We start from the raw sequence: 19,946 nt of genomic DNA, 5'->3' as shown, positions 1-19,946 counted from the left end.
AGTATACAGACACCCTCCATGCACACATATCTACCCCTCAACACAAACTGAACAAAGTTACATGCCATTTCACATTCAGTAGAACCAGTCAGAAGTGAAAATACTATATGAATTTAAATTATTTTATCTGCCTGAATTTCTTAGAGTGCATTTTCAACAATGCCATCCAAATCACAAATTGTACCTTTTAGAAATGACACTACAAAGCTTCTCCACACCCCATCCTGCTGGGTGAAAATCCCAAAGAGAAGTAAGATGTGCAGGACATCCTAGTGTGAAAGATTCAAGATGTAGTGGACACCCAGTTAGAGTTCAAAGGCATCATTCGTTTTACTTTTCCTTATTGAGGAAGCTGCCTTGCTCTCTACAGCAGAGCCTCTTCCATGATTTTGTTTGTCATGCTCACAGTAAGCTTGCTGATCCTGAGCTCAGCTCAGAGCCCAGATAACAGGATGAGAACATGGATGTGGGGGCTGTGAAGGGGGGAATGGAAGGATGAGAACATGGATGTGGGGGCTGTGAGGGGAGAATGGAAGGATGAGAACATGGATGTGGGGCCTGTGAGGGGCAACAATGAGAGGAAAGACTATCCTGATGAGTTCATCCCACATGAGTAAAAACCTGGTGCAAGGGAATCACCCAGACATCTACAAGGATGACCCCAGCTAAGACTCCTAGCAATAGCAGATACATACATGTCCTGAACTGGCCCCAGCTAAGACTCCTAGCAATAGCAGATACATACATGTCCTGAACTGGCCATCTCCTGTGACCAGATTGGTGCCTATCCCAATTGTCATCAGAGAGGCTTCATCCAGCAACTGATGGAAACAGATGCAGATCCACAGTCAAACGTTAGGCAGAGTTTGGGAAATCCTACAGAAGAGGGGTAGAAAGGATTGTAGGAACCAGAAGTGTCAAGGAGACCACAAGAAAACTCACAGAATCAACTAACCTGGTATTTGCTCTGCCCATGACCTTGGGCTATAGGGCCCGAAGGAGGCGGTGCTTCTTGCGGCTGTATATGACTTCTTATAAGGAAAGTTAAAATTTGAAGAGAAATAAGCGTTTATTATAAGGAAAGGCCTTCTCCCTTCTCCTGCCTGCAAGGTAGATTCACTCCCAGTCAGATCAGAGGACTACTTCAGGTGACTACTCCATTCTCACATGAATATGTCCTGGTTATTTGTTTCATTTAGAAATTAATCATGACATAAAGAGATACAATTTTGTGTCCAGTTGACAAGGAGTAGACTTGTGGTGGCTATTCTTGGTTTTCAACTTGACTACATCTGGAATTAACTAAAACCCAAACATGCAAGGCACACTTGTGAGGTATTTTTACTTCATTTAAAGTAGGAAGATCCACTTCTAATCCAGATCTTTGAGACACCTTTAATCTAGATCATTTGAGCTAGGAAAACCCACCTCTAATGTGAGCCACACCTTCCTCTTTTGGAAGCCTACATAAGGATATGGAAGAAGAAAGCTTTTGGTCTTTGCCTGATTGTTCTCACCTTGCCAGTAAGTCCATTTTTAATTGGCACTACAGGCTACTTTTTTAGGATTCCAGCTGCAAAACCAGCTGAGACATTCATCCTCATAGACTGAGCAACTACTTTATTCCTGGACTTTTTGTTCACAGCTAGCCACTGTTGGATTAGCTATACCAAATCCTGTAAGCCATTCTAACAAATCCCCTTTATACATAGAAAGAGAGAGATTCATTCTATACTCATACTCTACAAAACCCTGACTAATACATGACCACAGGACCCTCTTTGCTAAAATACCAGCTACCAGGCAAGATATGTATACTGATATAATAGTACCAGATATGGGATAACCAATTACTTTCTGATCGGAATGATGCCTACTTCACCAAAGGAAATTAATGCTTGGGACCATACATCTGTTTCAAAATGAGGCCTGAGCTGTAGAATATAATCTACCGTTATTGATTTAATAAATGTGCTGTCAAATTGCCTTCTAATTTTGTTTATACCAATAGAGATGAGCTTCTCTTAACTTTGATCAGAAAAGTTTGCTTTTGCAGTGGGTAACAACTAATGCAGGCTTGTAGCTGATAAATGTACTAAGAAAAAGTGACTGTGAGGGCCTACTGCTAAATGGACTGTCTTTGCCATCTCCCCAACTAAGGCTCAGGGAACTTTGCAGAAGAGGTAAGAAGATTTTAAGAGCAAACTGATGGACAAGAATGCTGTGAAAGAGTTTTATGGATGCTATATGGTTATTGCATTCATGGATTCTAAGCAGCTATGGTTATCAACACAAAGCCTACACAAGATTAAGCCAGTCCAAATGTCAGTACTAATAGCAGTATTAATAGCAGAGGAACACTTCTGACCATATGCCTGAGGAGCTATGGGGTGAAGGAGGCAGCCTTATTCCTCTTTAGGGCTATGGCCACTGGTAGTTTACATATACTCTAGTGGATGGCCTCACACCAATGAATGTTTGGGAGCACTATTTGGACTTAATGGGTCATTAAATAAAAGAACAAGACTTGAGGTTAGATAGGGGCATGTTGAGTGGGAGCCTTACAGGAGTTGAGGTGGGAAAAATTTCATTGTATACATGTATGAAATTCTCCAAGAATACCCCTTTTTGAAGTGAAGACTCAAAATTAAATCAGTTTTTCATAGTGTTTATGGTCATGACCATTTTATATACTATTTTTATTAATATCTTTAAACTGTTCATAAACAAATTATGATTTTTTTCCTCTTTGTTTTCCTTTTTTTCTTCTTGATTTTGTGATGATAGGATATCTTTTATTCAAAGGAGATGTATGGTTATGTTACTTAGCCTTAACCTGGAGGTCAAGTGATGCCCCTGTATCAGTGTCACAGGATCTTGGGGCTACGGGTCTATGCCACCATGCCCAGCTCATGATGATCCAATATTGAGAAAGAAATGCAAAATTGGTTTTTGTTGTTTTGAATCCTCTCAGTATATCTGACACTCCTCCTACTCCACAATTCAATCTATTTAATGCAAAATAGACTCAGGAGGGGAAATAAAACTCATGAAACAGAATCTTTCATTTGCTTATTAATAAATGGCAAGGAGGAATTTTAGAACACACACATTCATGTAGACAGGCTAGGCTTTATAGAAGCAAGCAGAGGGAACACAGGGGAGACAATTGTGATCCTATCACATTACATTCTTGAAACAATTTGAAATCTTTATTTATGAAAAAAATAAAATCAGCATAAAAACTCCATCAAGCAGCCAGTCTACGAAATATTCTATAGCAGGTAATCTCCAATAGCAGCAGTAGACAGTTTTAGGAATTGGTAGAGATGCTGAGTGCAGCAGAAGGCATCCTCCTTTTTATTTCAACTACTGAGTCAGTGTTGGGAATTTTAGGGGATGTATTTATTGGATTTGTGAACTGCAATGACTATATCAAGAATAAGAAATTGTCTAAGATTGGCTTCATTATCTCCGACTTGACAAGTTCCAGGATCTGTCTTGTGTTGCTATTAATTATAGATGCATATGCAAAGTTATTCTCAGGACAGTTGCTTTCTTTTGTCAATCTAACTGAACACATCAGTTATCTATGGCTCATTATCAACAACTTGAGTGTCTTGTTTGCCACCAGCCTCAGCGTCTTCTATTTTCTAAAGATAGCAAATTTTTCCCACCATATGTTCCTCTGGTTGAAGAGAAGAATTAATGTGGTCTTTATCTTCCTGATAGAATGCTTGCTTGTAACATGTTACTTTCTTTCCTACTACTTGGGAAGTTGATTCAAGATAACAAAAGAAACACATCCCAACAGATCCCCATTAAGAAGAGTTAATTATTGACTATGTTTTTGTGAATGCGGGAGTCATCTTCTATTTTATGGTGGCACTAACTGCAAGCTTCCTGTTAGTTATTTCACTTTGGAGACACAACAGGTGGATGCAAATATGTCTCAGGATTCAGAGACCTCAACACAGAAGCTCATGTGAAAGCCATGAAAATTTTAATTTCTTTTATCATCCTTTATATATTGTATTTCATAGGTATTGCCATAGTTATATCGTGTTTATTTATTCCAGAAAACAAATTGCTATTTATTTTTGGTTTGACAATTGCATGCATGTATCCTTGCTGTCACTCCTTAATCCTAATTCTAACAAACAACCAACTGAAACAATCCTCTGTGAGGGTATTGAAAAGATTAAAGCGCTGTGAGAAAGGAAGAGATCTCAGAGTCACATGATAGTCTGGAAGAAAAGAAAATGAATGGTCTGCAATAATCCAGTAAAGAAATCCTTAAAGACCATTTTTATTTTCACTGTGTTTTTGTGCTGATTTTTAACACTATTATTAAACATTATTGGAGTCTTCTGAAATGTCCTACTGCCTCTTAAGGAACCTCTCTCTCTCTCTCTGGAAAGATTTATTTCAGTGTGAAAAGTCATTTGCTTGTTGAGTCTCTAGAGTCTGCAACTACTTCCCACACACACCAGAGCAAAAGTATTGATTATAGACTAGTCCATGTTTAAAAAATCAAAAAAACTTGAGGTGAGCCTAACTAGTGGAATAAGGCTTTGTTGTGATTTACTTGGCTTCTCTGGATGGTTGACACTCTTCCATAGGAAGACCAAAGGTAAAGGAAACCAAGACAGACAGATGTGATTGCTTTTGACACTTAAAAAATGGAACTGAGGAACAGAAAGAAATGTTTCTTTTGTGTGCAAGTTTATTTCTTACAAACTTACTATGATTTTTACCCACTAAATCCTGAAGGTCATGTTATTGGATGTCTGATGCAGTAGCAATGGTCACAACAGCAGATCCGGCTATTTGAAAATTAACTAGAGAAAGAGGGTGGAAGAAAAGGCTCTATATTATCTGAGAAAGAAAGGTTCAAAGCACTGATATAAGTAGTGTCCATACTCTACGAATACAGTGATCTGAAATGAAGTGGTTGTAGGTCAATTAGAACTGAGGATAGGTTCTGCTGAAGAGCACTGCCAAAAGACCTACGGTGTCTTATGGTGGTATTTTATTTGTACTGAAATGTGATTTTAATTGTATGTTAATAAATAAAGTTGCCTGGGGGTCAGAGCTTTTAGAGCCATAGCAAGAACCGGGCGGTGGTGGCATACGCCTTTAATCCCAGCACTTGGTAGATAGAGCTAGGTAGATCTCTGTGTGTTCAAGGATACAGTCAGCATTGGAGACACACGCCTTTAATCTCAATCCCAACCATAGAAGACCTGGAAGTCTCTACAGACAGGCAGTGAGGAGGCAGTCATGTGTTTGGGTTTACAACCAATGAGAAGGCAGAACAGAAAGACTATATAAGACAAACACACAGGAAGTAGGTCCCTTTTCGGAGAGCTCTCTTGGCTGAAGCAGAAAGGGTAAGGCTCTTAGTTCTGACCTCTTGGCTTTCTTCTCTGAATCGGCTCTGTGTTTCTTATTTAATAAGACGGTTGGTTACATCTACAGTGTCTGACCAAAGCACAAAGGAATAAACAAGGGAGAGAACCTGTGTGATGTGTGCAATGTTCTGCCTTGGGGTTTCCCACACATACACACTCACACAAAGATATTCGCCACACACATACATACATTCATATGCTCATGCACATGCAGAGACTCAACACACATATTCACTTATGGAAATGTATATTCACAAATACATTTAACCTGTTGATTCTGAAGCTGAATCTTTTCTGTTCAATGTGATAGATGAATGTCTTATTTTGAAAACTTACAGAAGTTCATCATTCTTGTATTTATGGTCTGATGCCTAGTTATTTCTATATATAAAGGCTTGGCTCTTTTTATGTGAATTTTCCAAATCAATACTTTTGTATTTTTTGAATAGCATGTTTGGAAAGTTCAGAGAGAAAATACAAAAAAAAAGAAAGAAAGAAAGAAAGAAAGAAAGAAAGAAAGAAAGAAAGAAAGAAAGAAAGAAAGAAAGAAAAAAAGAAGAAAGAAAGAAGGAAAGAAAGAAAGAAAGAAAGAAAGAAAGAAAGAAAGAAAGAAAGAAAGAAAGAAAGAAAGAAAGAAAGAAGGAAAGAAAGAAAGAAAGACAATGCAGGCTAAAGGAATCTCTTAACCACCAACCCACACTACAAAAGATACTTGAAGAAATACTTAGGACAGAAGAAAAAAATAATTATATCTGCCAGTGGCCATGTCAGGGGAGCAGCAGGTGGCAACTGAAGTTCAAGGTGTCAGCCCACCAGAAGGCAACCCCCTGATGAATAAATTTCATCTATCAGGCAAGGCTTCATACCACAAACCCTAAAATATCTTTTGCTTCTGCTGTGCCTTTACGTGTTTGTTGCTATTGCCTGCCAACAAAACAGTTGGCTATGAAAAAATACTTTCTGCTTGCTCATGTTCTTTTAGCATGTAACAAGTTACTTCGATATAAATAGGTATGGGTTATTGGAGTGACTTTGTTTTTAATCATGTAAGGGATATTTAAAAAAAAACATATTTTTACCTGTACTCTATAGGAATTTAGCAGAATCATGGTATGGGGTAAATATTAGAATGAACAGCTGTTTTTCAGATGTACCTTGACCTTGAAGAATCCTTGTAGAAGACAATGATTGTTTTGATGAAGAAGCTTTGCAGCCATCCTGTGACTTTGGTCACAAGATACCTCAGGCACACCTGAAGCTTTTGTATTATTGTGTATTGCACACAATACATAATAAAGGACTAGAGTCATGAAGGCATGTGATGTTCTCCTTCAATAAGATGTGTAAATTAAGATTTGTGAGATTGGTATGAGGAAATACTTGGTGTAACAATCAATAAATACATCTTTTTATGGCTGTTTGGGATGCAGCCCAATCCTGTCCAGTCCATCAGAAGAGGCTGTACCTTCCTGCTGTCACATAGGCCTTAAAATTTCATCTTGGAGTACCTTTTTTCTTCGACTGACAATGAAAGAACACAGAAAGAACATGGAAGAGTAGAGAATCTAGTACGCGCCAGCTCTGTGGATTTCTCTTTGAGCCCAGCACTGCTGGAAGCTGCTGGCCCTCCAGGCAGTGACACATATCCAAAGGGTGACAAGGAAAAGAACAACACTGACAGGTCATTCCATGAGATCTTAGCAAACACACACAATAAAATCAACAAAATGGAAGAAATCACTGGTGCTTTTTAGCAGCACTCTTACCCTTTGAGGAAAAGTCACAAAACACGACAGAATCCACTAATGAGTTTTATTAAGACAAAGAGAAAGGGATAGATGTGATCAGGCCTGCTGAAGGACATGTGTGGGAGAAGAGGGCGGGGGAGGGGGACTCAGGAGGACATGGGGCCTGCTTTTTTAAGGGCTGGCTCGCACCTGAGCACACAGGCCCACGTGACTACTCCACACATGCACATAGATCATGTGGTCAAGCTGCTTGATTATATGACCATGCAGTGCATGGGTGACATAGGATGTATGACTCAGAAATGACTAGACAGAAATGACTAAGTGTCCCGCCGGGGCATGCACGACTATGGGGGCATGGTTGGAATTCCTATCACGACATATCTTTCAGTTATAACTTTGACTATTAATGGTATTGATTCTCCAATCAAAAGACACAGACTAGCAGACTCGATATAAAAACAGGTTTTGTCATGTTGCTGCCTCCCAGAAACATACCTCAACACCAAAAATAAATATTATGTTTAGGTGAAAGAATGGGAAAAAGTATTCTAAGGAAATGAAACCAAGAAAAAATTAGAAGTTACTATCACAATCTGATAAAACAGACTTCAAATCAAAACTAATCAAAAGAGATAAAGAAGGTTACTTCATACTGATCAAGAAGTTACTTCATACATATCCATCAAGAAGATATTGATATCCTAAATATATGTGCAACAAATTCAGGCACACTCAATTTCATAAAACAACTGTTACAAGATATAAGGCAATGTATTAGCCCCAACACCTTACTAGTAAGTAACTTCAGTATGGCCCTGTCACCTAATAGACAAGTCATCCAAGAAAAAAGTGGATATTCTGTCTACACAGTAGAATGTGTTATTTATTAAGTGGCTCAATGTTGTTTATTAAGCAGTGCTATTGCCATGTAACAGAAGCCATGAGGCACAAAGAAACCCGCTATAAGAGTTTCTTAAGGGAAGGGAATAGAAGGGGTGTGCAAAGGCCTATGGAATAACCTTGCAGGAATAGAAAAAAGGGGGAATAGGTGGAATCCACTTTTATAGGTTCCCCCCACACATGTGCATATGTGCTTATGTAACTATGCCACACGTGCACACATATTACATGATAATGCTGGGTGCAAATTACATGATCATGCAGCACACAGGTTACATAGGACGTAAGGCCCTGGGATGACTAAGCATTTTGTCTGGCTACTTGACAGCATACATGTGGTCATGTAGCTGGGGGAGTAGTTAGGAATTCTAACAGTCTAGATTCTTTGTTTTTATAAAAAATGTGGATGCACATGAATGGGGGCACCGTGTCTCCCAAAACTGCTTCCCGATGACTCGGTGGGTGTTGGTTAACTTTTGAGGGTGGGGAAGGGGGCTTTTGGGTTAGCCAGACATACTGAGGTAGTGGATTGCCCTCCACTGCTTTAGAAATTGTCCATTGCCTTTGCTGCTTCAGGCTTTGTGACTATTTTGGTGTGACAAGGTGCTGTCCAGGTGGATTCAAACTGGCTCTGGAGCTTGGAAAAATTTTTAACATTTAAGAAGCAGCCACAGGGAATTTAAAATCTTGAGCTGGTAGCCACTATATTATAATGTTTAGTACTCTGCTATCAGAATTTTATTGGTTAGTGTTAGCAAGAGAGAGAGAGAAATCTGGAGCATGCTTTTTTCTGAGAGGGTCAGAAATTATAGGTTTAAGTCCCCTAAGGTTCTGGAGTGAGAGAGGGTACTGAGCTCGGGTAATGTGCCTGGTAGAGTCCTGCAACTGAATAATAATAGGGGGATGGTGCCTAGCAATAGAAGGGTACTGGTTGTCCCAGACCTTGGGGTTCACCTGAGAGGCTCACAAGGGAAATGAAATGTTAAAGCTAGTAGGCTGGGTAGCTAGGAGGAGGAGGAAGAAAGGAGCTGCTGATGAGTCTGTCATAAGGCAAATGGGAGGAGCAAATGAAATAAAAGCTCCTACCTTAGCTAGAAAATCTCTTCCCATTAGGAGCACAGGGCAGGTTGGCACAACTAAAAATGTGGGGGTAAGAGGGATACCCCTGAAAATACAATTAAGTGGTGGGGTATGGTGAGGTAGGTAAGGCTGTCCCCCTACCCCAACAATGGGGAGACAAGAAGGAGAGGTAGGACCCCAAAACTCCCTCAAGATTGAGTAAGTCGCTCTGGTGTCCAAAAGGAAGGAAATAGATCACCCCAATACTGTAATGACTATCCTAGGTTCCCTGTGAGAGATGGTTGTGGTCAAGCCAGGAATGGGGCATCTTCAAACCTTGTCCATTGTCAAGCCTAGGAGATTGGCTGGAAGGTGGTCTTCATTTGATGTCCCCATGCCACAAGGTGGACGGGGCACTCAGCTGATCAGTGTCCATCTTGGTGGCATTTTGGACAAAGCCCAGATGGTACCATCTCTCCCATGATACACCGTAAATGCCACCACTAAGACTTCTGCCTGTGGGAGGGGACCCCTCTCCACACAGTTAAATTTAGCCCTGATGTTAGGGAAGCTCTGCAAGACAAAGTGGGTCATAAGTAGCTGTCTGCCCTCTGGGCTCTCAGGATCCAGACTAGTATATTATAAGAGAGCCTTTGTAAGCTGTTCTAAAAAATGGGACGGATTTTCTTCCTTATCTTGAATTATGATTTTTAGCTTTTCATAGTGTACTGGTTTGAGGGCAGCCTTACAAAGACCTGCTAGGAGGCAGGTTGTAAACCTTTCCCTAGCTAGTGAGCCACCCGGGGTATTGTAATCCCAATGTGGGTCCTGATTGGGACCCATCTCGGCCCTGAGTAGATGGGCAGCATTAGTTTGATGAACTTCATCTGCATGTATTCTAGCCTGCTACCAAACTTGTCTCCACTCCTCAGGAAGTAGGTTAATATAAAGTATCATATATATATATATATATATATATATATATATATATATGGAGAGGAGAGGAGAGGAGAGTGTGTATATATATATATATATATATATATATATATATATATATATATATATCACGAAAGCTGAGGCTATAAGATTGGGTAATATATTGGAATTGTTTAATAAAAGAAGCAGAATTAGAGGTATAAGAGCCCAATTTTTTTTCTATCTGAGAAAGTTGCATGAGGGAGAAAGGGACATGAACCTTAACCAGTCCATCCACCCCAGCTACCTCTCACAAAGGGAGAATGGTTGATGAGTCAACATAGCCGGCTGGAGTCAGATTTCTTAGTAGTATGAGAACAAGTGATAGGAGGTGTAAAGGTTGGAGCCAGAGTCAGGCAGTTGGAGCAGCCCAATATTGGAGAGGAGGAAGGGGGCTAGAGGAGAAGCTGAAAGGGCAGACACCCAAGGAGCAGGAGCAGGAGGTCGGATAAGTAGAGGTTCATTTGCAGAGTCCAGAGTGGTAGTCAGAGATTCCTCAGGTTCAGGTTGCATGTCTAGGAGTATGTGGGCAGGAGCAGAAGAGAAGGAATCAAAAAGGCAGGGTTTGGAGCTTAGGTTAAAAAAAAAAAAAGCTTGGATATAAGGTAACTCTTTCCATTTGCCCATTCACTGGCAGAAGTTAGATAATTCCTGTAAAATATCAGGGTCCAAGGAGCCATTAGGTGGCCATTTTTTACTGTTATCTATGGGATATTTAGGCCATTTTTTTGTGCACAAGCAGAGAAGCTAAAAGGTCTTTAAGTAAGGCATTAAGCTGAGGGGTTTAAGAGTTTCTAGAAGACATCCCAGAGGAGAGGTAGGACTAATAGGGTTGAAATCCTTATTTCCCCTGACTGTGGCAGAGAGAAAAAAATTTTTAAAAATAAATAAATAAATAAATAAATAAATAAATAAATAAATAAATAAACGTTATCTAAAACTACAATCTTAGGCATCCCCAAGATCAAGTGAGGATCAGCAATTGGTACAAGTCATTCAATGCTTCATCAGGGCAGAAAATGAGGGCCATGGCATACGTAGTCCAAAGACAAGGGTCCAACAGCAGTTGGTGCAAGTCATTCAATGTTTCGTCAAGTGAGAGAATGAGGGTGGGATATGCAGCCTGGGGACAAGAGTCTGACAACGAAAACAATATCTCAGACTGCAGTCATGGAAAATGGCTAGAGATTTAAGTCTGCAACAAGGCCAACCATAGCTGACGAAAGCCGTGAATGGGGGTTCCCCCAATCCCGCGGACAGCAGAAGGATGCTGGACAATTTATGGTCATTCCCACTGTCCAGGGGACTGTTTACACTGGCTGGAGAGGAAAGACTCATCAATCAAAGCAGCTGATGTTGTGCAAAGTGGCCCGGTGGCTAGGCAAATGGAAAAGTGGGCAGTTGTAGGTAAAGCAGCAAGCTTCAGTGCAGGGTCCTGGGCACAGAGTGCTGGAAGGGCCTGCTTCATGTTGGCACCTATATTATTTATTAAGCAGTGCTGTTTACCATGCAAGAGAAGCCACGAGGCACAAAGAAAGCCACTATAAGAGTTTATTAAGGGAAGGGAACAGAAGGGGTGTGCATAGGCCTAGGGAATGATCATGCAAGAAAAGAGAGAAGGGGGAATAGTGGAACCCACTTTTATAGGTTCCCCCATACATGCACATATGGGCTTACACAGCTATGCAACACATGCACATAGATTACTTGATCACACTGCACTCAAATTACATGGTCATGCAGCGTATAGATTACGTAGGATGTAAGACCCTGGGATGACTAAGCATCTTGCCTGGCTAGTGGATAGTGCATGTGCAGTCATGTAGCTATGGGAGTGACTAGGAATTCTAACAGAAAGAGCACATTCTTCTCTACAGCTCATAGAACATTCTCTAAAATACACCATATACTAGGACAAAAAGTAAGTCTCAAACAATATAGGAAAATTAAAATAACTCCTCATATTTTTTTTAGTTCATTTTTTTTATTTTGCAATACAATTCAGTTCTACATATCAGCCATGGATTCCCTTGTTCTCCCCCCTCCCGCCCCCCTCTCACCTTCCCCCCAGCCCACCCCCCATTCCCACCTCCTCCAGGGCAAAGCCGAGCCAAGCGACCCTGCATAGGCCCCAGGTTTCAAACAGCCAACTCATGCAATGAGCACAGGAACCGGTCCCACTGCCTGGATGCCTCCCAAACAGATCAAGCCAATCAACTGTCTCACCCATTCAGAGGGCCTGATCCAGTGGGGACCCCTCAGCCATTGGTTCATAGTTCATGTGTTTCCATTCCTTTGGCTATTTGTCCCTGTGCTTTATCCACCTTGGTCTCATCAATTCTCGCTCATATAAACCCTCCTTTTTCTCGCTAATTGGTCTCCCAGAGATCCACCCAGGGCCTAGTCATGGATCTCTGCATCCAGATCCCTCAGTCTTTGGATGGGGTTTCTAGCACGACAATTAGGGTGTTTGGCCATCCCATCACCAGAGTAGGTCAGTTTGGGCTGTCTCTCGACCATTGCCAGCAGTCAGCATTGTTTGTAATAGCCAGAACATGGAAACAACCTAGATGCCCTTCAACTGAAGAATGGATAAACAAAATGTGGTACATATACACAATGGAATACTACTCAGCAGAGAAAAACAATGACATCATGAAGTTTGCAGGCAAATGGATAGATCTAGAAAAAAATCATCCTGAGTGAGGTAACCCAGACTCGGAAAGACAAACATGCTATGTACTCACTCATAGGAGGATACTAGACATGAAACAAGGATGACTGGACTGCTACTCACATCACCTGGGAGGCTACCTGAAAAACAGGACCCCAAGAAAGACATGGGGATCGCCCAATGACGGAGAAATGGAAGAGATCTACATGAACAGCCTGGACATGAGTGGGGGTAATGAAGGGCGAGGGTCAAGGGAAAGAGAGCTTGGGGGAGCGGGAGATCCCAGCTGGATCAACAACAGAGAGGGAGAACAAGGAATAGGAGACCATGGTAAATGAAGACCATATGAGAATAGGAAGAAGCAAAGTGCTAGAGAGGCCCACAGAAATCCACAAAGATACCCCCACAACAGACTCCTCGTATTTTATCTGACCACAACAGAATGAAACTAGATATCAATACAATTGAAAGCACAAAAGTATACACACAGTTGTGGAGATTAAACAAATCACTACTAAATTACTAATGTATTCCAGAAGATATAAAAAATGAAATTAAAAAAATTCTAGAACTGAATGAAAATGAAAACACAACATTAAAAAAAATCTGTGGATTACAATGAAGGAAAACCTAAGAGGAACATTTATGACTGTGTCTACATTAAAAAAAAAAAATCAGAGAGAATCCAAATAAACAACCTCACAATGTAGTGCCAGGCCTGAAAAAAACAAGACCAAGCAACATCTAAAAACAGTAAACAGCCGGGCGGTGGTGGCTCACGCCTTTAATCCCAGCACTCGGGAGGCAGAGCCAGGTGGATCTCTGTGAGTTCGAGGCCAGCCTGGGCTACCAAGTGAGTTCCAGGAGAGGCGCAAAGCTACACAGAGAAACCCTGTCTCAAAAAAACAAAAAATAAATAAATAAATAAAAAATAAAAAAATAAAAACAGTAAACAAAGAAAATAATCAAGATTAGATTAAAAAAACTAATATAAAGAAATAGAAAAAATATGAAGAAACAATGAAGCTGAGTGGGTTCTTTGAAAATATTAATAAGAGGGACAGACCTTTACTCAAATAAACCAAATAAAGAGATAAAGAAGACTCTAACTAATTAAATTAGAAGTAGGAAGGGGGATTTTATAACAGACACCAATGAAACCCAGGGGATCATAAAGATATACTCCAAACTTCACAAAATTGTAAAACCCAAAAGATACAGATAAAACTTTTAATGTGTATGATCTACCAAAGTTAGAACATGAAGAGATGAAAATTTAAATATGTCCATCTTTAGCAATGAGATACAGACAATAGACAATCTTTGAACAAAACAAATTCAAAATCTAGATAAATTCACTGCAGAATTTTACTAGCTTTTTAAAAAGAAGAGAAACCAATGTTCCTCAAACCACTCCATGAAATAAGAAGGGGAAATGCAGCCAACTCTTTTTATGAAGCCCACATTGCATTAATATATAAACCAGATAAATATGAAATAGAAAGAACTCCCTAAAGAACATGGATACAAGAATTCTCAACAAAATACTTTAAAACCAAATTCAAGAAGAATACATAAAAAATATCATCCACCATGATAAAGTCACCTTCATTCCAAAGATAAAAGGATGATTTAATACACGTTAAGTCAATAAACACAGTCATAAATAGACTTATAAACACCTTATGATCAACTAATTAGATGCAGGAAAGCCCTTTGAAACAATCCAATGTGTTTTCATGATAAAAATTTTAGAATTGACTCTGGAATTTGGTACAGAATAGAATATAAATTTATTTTAATATAGGTTTTGAAATATTAATTTTGAGATCCTTTGTGGAATTGTTTGCTCCTGGCACTTTCAGTGTTAATTCTAGAAACTAAGACCAAAAAAAAGTTCTTGTGCTAGGCTTATAGAAGTGATAACAAAACAATTTACAATAGAAACCTAGGCTGGCCTCAAACCCCTGAAGACAATGCCTCATCCCCGAGTAGCAGAGTATGGACTTAAGTATGTGCCTATAACCCTCCTCCATTCCTGCTGTCAGATCATGGACCTCACAACCTGACACTTCTCCAAATGCAAAATAGTCTCACAGGGGCAAGTAAAATACAAGAAGCAGAAACTTTCATTTACCTATTAACAAATTGCAGTCTGCTGCATCCTGTAGACAAGCTAAGACTTATGGGAGCAACTGGAGGGAACTCCGTGAAGACATTTCAGATTCCACCACAAAGAATTTTGGGGATATGTTGCAGTCTTTAAGGGAAGAAGATAAAGTCACTCCTGTATTGAGCAGTCAGTAGGTGAGACATTCTACACCGGATAACATAAAACAGCTGCAGCAGAAGCCATCTTAAAGATCGGCAGAGATGTTGAGTGCAGCGGAAGGTGTCCTCCTTTCCATTGCAACCTGTGAAGCTGTGCTGGGAGTTCTAGGGAACGGATTCATTGCATTTGTGAACTGCACAGACTGTACCAGGAACAAGAGGATCTCTCAGATTGGTTGCATTCTCATTGGCTTGGCGATTTCCAGAATTTGCCTCGTGTGGATGTTAATCTCAGAGGCATACATTAAGATATTCTCTCCAAAGCTGCTGTCTTCTGCCAACATCATTGAACACATCAGTTATCTATGGGTAACTTTCAGTCAATTGAGCTTCTGGTTTGCCACCAGCCTCAGCATCTTCTATTTCGTGAAGATAGTAAATTTTTCCCACTACATATTTCTCTGGTTAAAAAGAAGAATTAACACAGTTTTTCTCTTCCTGATAGGGTGCTTGTTTGTGTCATGGTTATTTTCTTTCCCAGTAGTTGCAAAGATGGTTAAAGAAAAAAAAATGCAGTTCATAAACACATCCTGGCTGATCCGCCTGAAGAAAAGTGAGTTAATCGTTCAGTTTGTTTTCACCAATGCGGGAGTATTTTTATTCTTTATGATAATGTTAATTGTATGTTTTCTGTTAATCATCTCCCTTTGGAGACACAGCAAGAAGATGCAACTGAGTGAATCAGGAGTCAGAGACCTCAACACAGAAGTTCATGTGAAAGCAATAAAAGTTGTAATATCTTTTATCATCCTTTTTATATTGCATCTCACAGGTATTACCATCACTGTATTATGTCTGTTCATTCCAGAAAGCAACTTGTTATTCATGTTTGGTTTGACAACTACATTCATATATCCCTGCTGCCACTCACTTATCCTAATTCTAGCAAACAGCCGGCTGAAGCATGGTGCTGTAAGAACACTGCAACAATTGAAGTGCTCTGAGAAAGGAAAAGATCTCAGAGTCACATGACAGTCTGGGAGAGAAATGAACGATCTGGAATAGTGAAGTGAAAAAGAATCCCTGAAGACCCTTTCATTTGTACTATGTCCTTTTATTGATTTCAGCTGTTATCAAACATTGTTGGACTCTTCTGGACCCCCTGGTGGGATTTCAATCCTATGTGCATGTTCATTTTTTCAGTCCGTTTTCTGACTCCTTAACTTCTTCCCATTCATTTGCCCAAGGAAAAGCATCAACCACAGACTATCCCACGTAAAGAAAGACTCCATAGTGTGCCTAATTGTGATTCTCTTGGCTTTCCTGGACCATTGATAGCCTTTCCCCAGAAGACCCAAAACAAAGGAAAGCAAAACATATAGTTATAATCAATCCTGAAATGTGGAACATGGGACTTTTTGGACATTTTCACTTCTTACAAAGTTACCTTTATTTAGTTTGTTTGTTGGTTGGTTGGGGCTTGTTGGTGGTGGTGGTGGTGGTTGTGGTGGTGGTTTGGTTTGTTTGTTTGTTTGTTTGTTTGTTTGTTTGGACAGGTGTTCTCTGTGTAGCCCTGGCTGTCCTAGAGCTTGCTCTATAGACCAAGTTGGCCTTAAACTCAAAGATCCACCTGTCTCTGCCTCCTGAGAGCCATGATTAAAGCCGTGCACCACAACCATCTGGCAAGTTACCTTTATTTTTACCCATTAAACCACAAAGTTCTTACTACATTAGGTATTTCATATAATAACATGATCATAAGAGTGAATTTAGGTCTGATAAATAATTAGAAAAACAGTAATGGAAAAATAGATCAGAGCACTCATGAAATGATTCTTCAGTGCCAGTGACACCATCAGACAAAATTTCAATGCCAGATACTGTACTTCAAGTTGTTGGACAGGAAGGGAGGCCTCTAGAAATCAAAAACAAAATAGCCTATTGCCATTGTTCTTGCTTACTCACTAGAACTTTATAATAAGACCTTATTGAGGAAAACAGAACAATCTTAGGTCATCGGACATTGAGGTTGAAACTTTTACTGACCTGGAAGGAAAAGATATATATGTATATGTATATACATATATGTATGTATAGCTTATAACAATATAAAGTTAAGCCAACAACTATGTAAATCAGCAAAAGAAATAGCTAGTTGAGTGAAGAGACAGCCTACAGAATAAATCTTTATTGTCTAGCCATATATCCAACACAGGATTAATATCCATAATATATGATGAGCTCAAAATACTAAATACCACAAAACCAACCAACCTAATAAATAAATGGGCTAATGAAATGAACAAACAGCTCTCTCTCTCTCTCTTCCCCCCCTCTCTCTCTCTCTCTCTCTCTCTCTCTCTCTCTCTCTCTCTCTCTCTCTCTCTCTCACACACACACACACACACACACACACACACAAATACCAATAAATATTTCAAAAATTGTTCAACAACCTTGGCTATACAGGAATTACAAGTTACAACCACATTGAAATTCTATCCTACCCAAGTCAGAATGGCAATCATCAAGAAAAGAAAATACAACAAATACTGACAGTGGTATTGAGGAAAGGGATTCTTCTGCATTGCTGATGGAAATGTAACTCAGTCTGGCCATTACAGGAATCCGTATGAATGATCTTTAAAAGCATAAAAAGGAACTACTATATTACCTATCTATAGCAATACTGACTACACATCCAAGGGATTTTAAGTCAGCATACCACAAAGACACTTGGACATCATGTTTATTGCAACACTATCACATTTTTCAAGATAAAGAACCTGCCTTGTTGTCCATGAAGAGCAGAATAGATAAAGGAAATGGAAACGGATTCTGCCATAAAGATTAATGAAGTATATCATATGCAGAAAAATGGATGCAATTGGAACAAACTATATCAGACTCAGAAAGATAGATGTTGAGCATTTTCTCTCTGTGAAAATAGCTAGCCTTCAGAATGGAGGGAAATCTTTATTATCTACCCATATATCCAACATAGGATTAATATCTATAAAATATGACAAGTTCAAATACTAAATGTTGCCAAACTAAACAACTTAGATTTTACAAATATAGAATGCATATATAAATATATAAATATGCACACATGACATGAAAATAGAAAATTGTCCAGGAAATGGAAAAGAAAAAGAAGAGAACCATAGTGTGAGTTTTAAAATGTTAAAATTGTGATGTGCTTGAGAGAGAATATCTTTATGAAACCTATCACTAAATACAACTATTATGCACAAATTCAACTTTTTTGTTACTCTGAAACTTACCATACCTACAAAGGAGCTTATATTTTAATTAAACATTAAGTCAATATATCAGGGTAAAGTGGCTATATTTCTATGTCCATTTAGTTTTTATTTGTACCTTCAGATTACATCTATAAACAATGAAATTATGATTATTTTTCTCCTTTTTGGGGGTTTTCCTTCTTTGTCCTTTTGGATTTAGAGTTACAGGATTTTTTTCTTCAAAAGAAAGCTGTGGGCTAGCTAGCTGGCCTCAAACCTCACAGGCTAAAATGGTGGCACAACTCACCTCTCAAAGAGCTGGTGCTATAAGCATACACTGTCTTGCACAACTCATGATGGTGTCTTTATATTTAAAGCATGAAATTCAGTGTTGTTTCTATTGTTTAATTTCTGAATATATATGTATATATCTGTCACTCCTACTCAACTACTAGAATTACTAGTCTTATTACATGCAAAATATTCTCAGAGGAAAAAGCAAAATACATGAAATGGAAACTGTCATTTGCCTATAAGTAAATTACAATAAGACATTTAGTCTGCACACAGATTTCACCACAACATATTCTTAGTGCATTTTGATGCCTTTATTTAAGAAAAAAAAGCGGGGGGGGGATCTTTATCAGGCAGTCCATATAGAGGACATTCAGCAATAGATAATCTATAACAGATGCAACAGAAGCAACTGTGTGGAGCTGCAGAGATGCTGAGTGCAGCAGAAGGTGCCCTCCTTTCCCTTGCAACTACTCAGATTGTGCTGGGAGCTTTAGGGAACTCACTCATTGCACTTGCGAACTGCACGGACTGGGCCAAGAAGAAGAAGTTCTCTAAGACTGGCTTCCTTCTCACTGGCTTGGCGACTTCTAGGATTTTTATTATATGGATAATAACTTTAGATGCATATTTAAAGGTATTCTTTCCAAGTATGCGTAGGTCTAGAGGTCTAATTGAAAGCATCACTTACATATGGCTAACTGTGAATCACCTGAGTGTCTGGTTTGCTGCCAGCCTCAGCATCTTCTATTTCTTGAAAATAGCAAATTTTTCCCACTATGTATTTCTCTGGTTGAGGAAAAGAGCTGATAAATTTTTTTACTTTCTAATGGGGTACTTGCTAATCTCATGGCTAATCTCCTTCTCAATCACTGTGAAGGCAATGAAGAATAATAAAATGAAGTATAGAAACAGAACCTGGGAGATCAACCAAGAGACAAGAAAATCAATTATTAACTATGTTTTAGTCAATATTGGAATCATTTCTCTCTTTGTGATGACCCTAACTGCATGTTTCCTGTTAATTATTTCACTTTGGAGACACAGAAGACGGATGCAATCTCATGTCTCAGAATTCAGAGACCTCAACACAGAAGCTCATGTGAAAGCCATGAAAGTTTTGATTTCTTTTATTATCCTTTACATCTTTCATTTTATAGGTATTTTAATAGAAATCATCTGCGTATTTATCCCAAAAAACAACTTGCTACTTATTTTTGGTTTGACAATGTCATCCACATATCCCTGCTGTCACTCATTTATTCTAATTCTAACAAGCAATCAGCTGAAGCAAGCTTCTGTGAGGGTACTGAAGAGATTAACGTGCTGTGAGAAAGGAAAAGATCTGAGAACCATGTGA

The 19,946-nt window shown here is 39.2% G+C and overlaps 2 protein-coding genes and 1 pseudogene across 2 annotated transcripts; all 3 read left to right on the top strand.

The window, feature by feature from the left end:
• Positions 1–3,329: 3,329 nt before the first annotated feature.
• Positions 3,330–4,243, top strand: LOC128098181 (taste receptor type 2 member 114-like; annotated as a pseudogene).
• Positions 4,244–15,146: 10,903 nt separating this feature from the next.
• LOC128098522 (taste receptor type 2 member 114-like) lies at positions 15,147–16,076 on the top strand. The gene has a single exon (XM_052719748.1). The coding sequence runs from the start codon at positions 15,147–15,149 to the stop codon at positions 16,074–16,076; it is 930 nt and encodes a 309-aa protein (XP_052575708.1).
• A 2,940-nt stretch (positions 16,077–19,016) lies between these two features.
• LOC128099791 (taste receptor type 2 member 105-like) lies at positions 19,017–19,946 on the top strand. The gene has a single exon (XM_052721606.1). The coding sequence runs from the start codon at positions 19,017–19,019 to the stop codon at positions 19,944–19,946; it is 930 nt and encodes a 309-aa protein (XP_052577566.1).

This window comes from Peromyscus californicus, unplaced genomic scaffold, assembly GCF_007827085.1.
Source record: "Peromyscus californicus insignis strain IS unplaced genomic scaffold, ASM782708v3 Scaffold_6__1_contigs__length_162567912, whole genome shotgun sequence".
Classification (NCBI taxonomy): domain Eukaryota; kingdom Metazoa; phylum Chordata; class Mammalia; order Rodentia; family Cricetidae; genus Peromyscus; species Peromyscus californicus.
The sequence above is the reverse complement of the archived record's forward strand: the minus strand, read 5'-3'. Positions and strand labels throughout refer to the sequence as shown.

Bases quoted from the DNA above. Each gene is read 5' to 3' on its own strand.
- LOC128098522 (XM_052719748.1), top strand. From the start codon at position 15,147: ATGTTGAGTGCAGCGGAAGGTGTCCTCCTTTCCATTGCAACCTGTGAA.
- LOC128099791 (XM_052721606.1), top strand. From the start codon at position 19,017: ATGCTGAGTGCAGCAGAAGGTGCCCTCCTTTCCCTTGCAACTACTCAG.